The following is a 5,770-nucleotide window of genomic DNA, read 5'->3' as shown; positions in this document are numbered from 1 at the left end:
AATGACGGCTGCAACCAAAAAATAGCCATGACACTCTACCCAGGGGGACAGCTTGAGGCTCTGTCTCAAAAAAATAAAAATAAAAATAAAAATAAAAAAACCCCACTGTTGTAAAATGTTCAGTTATCCCTATAGACAATTACCTGTATCATAATGGCATACATTTATTTATTTTTTGTAGACATAATCTTTTTTTGTCGCCCTTGGTAGAGTGCTGTGGTATCATAGTTTACAGACCTCAAACTCCTGAGCTCAAGGGATTGTCTTGCCTAAGCTTCCCAAGTAGCTGGGACTACAGGTGCCTGCTACAATGGTGCCTATTTTTTAGAGATGAGGTCCTGCTCAGAGTGGTCTGGAACCTGTGAACTCAGGCAATCCTCCTGTCTTGGCATCCCAGAGTACTAGGATTATTGGCGTGAGCCACTGGGACCAGCCTATACAATTTTTTTTTTTTGAGACACAGTCTCACTGTGTCACCCTCATTAAAGTGCTGTAGTGTCACAGCTCACAGGAACCTCCAACTCCTGGGCTTAAGTGATCCTCTTGCCTCAGCCTCCCAAGTAGCTGGGACTATAGGTGACCGTCACAATGCCCGGCTTTTTTGTTGTTGTTGCAGTTATTGTTGTTTAGCTGGCCAGGGTGGGGTCTGAACCCACCAGTCTGGGTGTATGTGGCCAGTACCCTACCCACTGAGCAACAAGTGACGCCCATACATTTTTAATTTTTTTTTAATGAGACAGTTTCATTATGTCGCCCTCAGTAGAGTTCCATGGTGTCATAACTCACAGCAGCCACAAACTCTTGAGCTTAAGCGATTCTACTGCCTCCCAAGTAGCTGGGACTTAGAGGCACCCGCAACAATGCCCAGGTATTTTTTGGTTGTTGTTATCATTGTTGTTTGGCAGACCCAGGCTAGATTTGAACCCACTAGCTCTGATGTATGTGGCTGACTCCCTAGCTGCTGAGCTACAGACATAGAGCTAGGGATTTACATTTACTTTTTAAAAAAATCTTGCAGCTGTCATTGTTGTTCAGCTGGCCTGGGCTGGGTTTGAACCTATTAGCCTTGGTGTATGTGGCTAGCAGTCTACCCACTGAGCTACAGGCACTGCTTATACATTTATTTGTTTAAAAAATGAGTTTTCCTTTCACTACTATACAAATAAGCATTATGTTATAAATTCTAGGGGATAGTTTTATGGTGATTTCCATGTTATTTCTCAACATTTTTACCCCTAAGAGATTGCAAATATTCATTATAAACTGCAAAAAAAAAAAAAAAAAGAAAAGAAAAAGAAAGAAAGAAAAGAAGAAAGAAAACGTGGGCTCAGCGCTTGTGGCTCAAATGGCTAAGACGCCAGCCATATACACCTAAGGTGGCGGATTCGAATCCAGCCCGGGCCCGCCAAAACAACAATGGCAGCTGCAACCAAAAATTAGCTGGGCATTGTGGTGGGCACATGTGGTCCCAGCTATTTGGGAGGCTAAGGCAGGAGATCTGCTTAAGTCCAGGAGTTGGAGGTTGCTGTGAGCTGTGATGCCACAGCACTCTACTCAGGGGGACAGCTTGAGGCTCTGTCTCAAAAAAAAAAAAAAAAAAGAAAATGTGGATAATGTGAAGCTAGGAAAGGTGAAGTTCAAATAAGAACATATGTAGAGCCAGGTGCGGTGGCTCATGCCTATAATCCCAACACTTGGGGGGCCAAGGTGGGTGGACTACCCCATCTCTAAAAAATAGCCAGGTGTTGTGGTGGGTGCCTATAATCCCATTACTTAGGAGGCTGAGGCAAGAGGATCACTTAATTGAGGTTGGTATGAGCTAAGACACCATGGTACTCTAACAAGGTTGACCAAGTTAGACTCTGTCTCAAAAAAAAATATGTAAAAATGATTTTTTTAATCTAGTATATACAAGACTAGGCAGTAGATAGAATATAACCCCAAAATAGCAGTCTAAGCTTCTAACATCATTCAACAGGGCTTTAAGAGCGAATGATAAAGGATTTCTCAGATTATCCAAAAATGAAAATCATACATTTAATAAGACAAGAGATAGGCTCGGTGCCTGTAGCACAGTGGTTATGGTGTCAGCCACAAACACCTAGGGTGGTAGGTTTAAACCCAGCCTCAGCCAGCTAAACAACTACAACAAAAAGTGGTCGAGCACTGTGGTCCCAGCTACTTGGGAGGCAGAGGCAGGAGAATCACTTAAGCCCAGGAGTTGCAGGTTGCTGTGAGGTATGACACCACAGCACTCTACCCAAGGTGACATAGTGAGACTGTGTCCAAAACAAACAAACAAAAAAACCCAGATAAATAAGAATTTTTGTTCACTACATGAGACTAAAAGTTGGCACAATTCACACAAAAGACTATTTGGAAGTGACTGAATTGTAATCTTAAAATCTCCTCTAAGGATTTTCCTTCAGATGTAATTGCACACATGGGCAATGATGATTAAAGATCAGGTTATCATTGCATTGTCTGTTATAACAATGTAAAAGACTGAAACTACTTAATGTCCAGAAAAAATGTGAAAAACTTTCTATTGTTTTAATTTTAAACATGTGAATATAACAGATATTCAAACAAATTATTTTTAAGTGAATGACACAAACCAAAGTCCTAACTGTGCTTGTGCTTGAGGGTACGAATGGTGGTGGAGAATAACTTGGGGTCAGATTCTGGCTCTATTTACCTTTCTTGAATACTAGAATTGATATAAGGAAGAGCCCAGAAAGGAAGGACAGACCACATACAAATACCACAGTAAATCAGAGGAAAATACAAAACAAAATAAAACTATTAATGATGTTAAAAAAAACTTACTGGGATCCTGTCATCTTCTCGTCGTCTTCGACCTCTAAACAGAGTTCTCCTTTTAACAAGAAAAAAAGGGGATGGGACAACTCATAAGTTTCTTCAAATATATATATATTATCAAAGGTAAATTGATTTCCATTTTGAATATTTATAGTTTCTTAACCTGGGGGCCACTCTTTTATTATTATTAAGAGGTATATGTATTCTTCTGAAGGGATCCTAAGCTAAAAAATCTAAAAACTTCACCTACTACCAGCACCACAAATAAATTGGGCCTATTTTTAGTAGCACTCCTTTCTTTTAGAAGTAAAAAGTTAAAACTACAAGGCAGATGGTTACCTTATTTTCCTAAGCTTTTTTTAAAAGTAAAGTATAAAGAATTTCAAAATAACTTTATAAACGTCTGATTAAAGGTATATTCTACTCTTTGCTTTTTTTCTTTTTTTGAGACAGAATTTTACTTTGCCCCCCTCAGTAGAGTGCGTGGCTTCACAGCACACAGCAACCTCAAACTCTTAGGCTCAAGTGATTCTCTTGTCTCAGTCTCCTGAGTACCTGGGACTATAGGCATCTACCACAATGCCCAGCTATTTTGTAGAGATGGGGTCTTGCACTTGTTCAGGCTGGTCTCGAAACTGTGAGTTGAAGCAATCCACCCACCTCAGCCTCCCAGAGTGCTATGATTACAGGCATGAGCCACTGAGCTGGGCCTTCTTTATTTCTTGATAATCATAAAAAATTAAGGTTATATAAATAAGTATTTACCATAACTATACCAACAATTAAAACCAAGCAAAAATCACCAGGTCTTCAAATATGCCAGATGCTCATATTATGAGATAAATTTTTTTGGCCGGGGCTGGGTTTGAACCTGCCATCTCTGGCATATGGGGCCAGTGCCCTACTCGAGCAAATTTTTTTCATATGCCCACATTTCCTTACCTGCCCCTACCATAGTCCCCATTCTGTTCCATCTGCAGAGTGGGAGTCTCCTTTGTGAGGAAAGTTTGCTCCTGATGCCCTGCTACTGTAGGGTTCTGCCGTTCTGTTGGAAAGTTCCTTGAACTAGATCTGTTCAACTGTCCATCCCCCAATGACACAGAGCCCTCTGTTGAGTGTTCTGAACCACTGGATGACCTAAAATGAGGCTTCACACTATAAGAAATAGAAGACCACATACATAAAGGGATAAATCAAGACAGAACTATCTTTTCTTATGTTAAAAACAGGCCTCAGCTATACTCTGCTTTTAAAAAATAAAAGTGTCATACAAGGCTTGGCACCCGGAGCTCAGTGGGTAGGGTGCTGGCCACACACACTGGGGCTGGCAGGTTTGAACCTGGCCAGGGCCAACTAAAACAACAATGACAACAGCAACAAAAAATAGCCAGGCATTGTGGCGGACACCTGTAGTCCTGGCTACTTGGGAAGCCTGAGGCAAGAGAATTGCTTGACCCCAAAACTTTGAGGTGGCTGTGAGCTGTGATGCCAGGGCAGTCTACACAGTTGAGACTGTCTCAAAAAAAAAAGGCGGCACCTGTAGCTCAGTGAGTAAGGCACAGGCCACATGCACCAAGGCTGGTGGGTTTGAACCCAGCCCAGGCGAAATAAAACAATGACAACTACGACAAAAAAATAGCCAGGCATTATGGCAGGCGCCTGTAATCCCAGCTACCAGGGAGGCTTAGGCAAGAGAATTGCTTAAACCCAAGAGCTGAAGGTTACTGTGAGCTGGGACTCCCCAACACTCTAGCCAGGGTGACATAGTGAGATTGTCTCAAAACAAACAAACATACATATATAGATATACACACACACACACACACATAATTCAAATTTTAGCTAATGTTTTTAACATTAGCTGCATTACTGACATGTTTAAATCAGGCTTTAAGCTTATTAATGACTCAACTCCTGCCACTCATTCTTAATTAAAGGGGGCTAAATCCAATGAGAGTTTAAAAAAAAAAAAGTGGGGGAAATCACCTGATCATCATCCCTTTAGGTATAAAACACATATACAGTATATATAGATATATAATAATCTGTATGTATTAAATTTTCAAAGTAGCAAATTAGGGGGAAAAATGTCTAAAAAGGCCATGTAGATGAGTAATAACCAAAGGGGTAAGAAACATTGGAATATACTATTATAGAGACTTAGTGTAGCCTCTTACTAAATAAGCATCCTTCACCTAATGAAATTAGTTCTTCAAAGATCCTTATGTGGATAAAAGGTCGGGATAATACAGCAATATAACCAAACATCTGGCATGACTTCATGAATTAAGGCATGCAATGTGATTAAACAAACTAACCTGCTTTTACCCAATGTAGCTTTTATCTTGGATGATGGGCATAAGCACCCAGCTTCCTAAAAACTTAAAAGCAGTTAAAGCTAGGGTGAGGTAATAGAGGATACAGGTTAATCAAAAACAAAAAGATCTAGAGCAAGCCCACGCAAGTTGAGGATCTTGCCTCTACAATGGATTAAAAAAGCAGCATGAGATATATGATTTGGCCCATTGCTCACAGTTTATACATCCCATTTTTATTTATTTATTTTTTGAGACAGAAACTCAAGCTGTCCCCTAGATAGAGTGCCACAGTGTCATAGCTCACAGCAACTTCCAACTTGGGCTCACACAATCCTCTTGCCTCAGTTTTTCTATTTTTAGTAGAGATGGGGTCTGGCTTTTTGCTTAGGCTGGTCTCAAACTCATGAGCTCAAGCAATCTACCTGCCTCGGCCTCCTAGAGTGCTAAGATTACAGGCATGAGAGCCATGGTGCCCAGCCTATCCCATGTTTTACAATCTCTATTTCTTTCTTTTTTTCGAGGGGACAGGGGGAAAAAAGGGGTAAAGTGCCTTTTCCATCCTAGCTCACAGCAATCTCAAACTTGTGGCTCAAGTGATTCTCCTGCCTCAGCCTCCCAAGTAGCTGGGA

General features: G+C 40.8%; 1 protein-coding gene across 5 annotated transcripts in view; it reads right to left on the bottom strand.

The window, feature by feature from the left end:
* The window catches only part of LARP4 (La ribonucleoprotein domain family member 4), an 80,022-nt gene that overhangs the window by 14,811 nt on the left and 59,441 nt on the right, over window positions 1-5,770 (bottom strand). For all 5 annotated transcript variants that reach the window (XM_012805480.2, XM_023513704.1, XM_023513705.1 and 2 more), the window contains exons 10-11: window positions 3,766-3,978; window positions 2,830-2,878 (exon numbers count right to left, since the gene is read on the bottom strand). In XM_012805480.2, coding sequence (XP_012660934.1) covers window positions 2,830-2,878; window positions 3,766-3,978 — 262 coding nt within the window. The remainder of the gene's footprint in view (window positions 1-2,829; window positions 2,879-3,765; window positions 3,979-5,770) is intronic.

Source organism: Otolemur garnettii, unplaced genomic scaffold (assembly GCF_000181295.1).
Source record: "Otolemur garnettii isolate 467f Iridium unplaced genomic scaffold, OtoGar3 scaffold00043, whole genome shotgun sequence".
NCBI classification, from domain to species: domain Eukaryota; kingdom Metazoa; phylum Chordata; class Mammalia; order Primates; family Galagidae; genus Otolemur; species Otolemur garnettii.
This window is presented reverse-complemented; position numbering and strand designations above follow the sequence as displayed.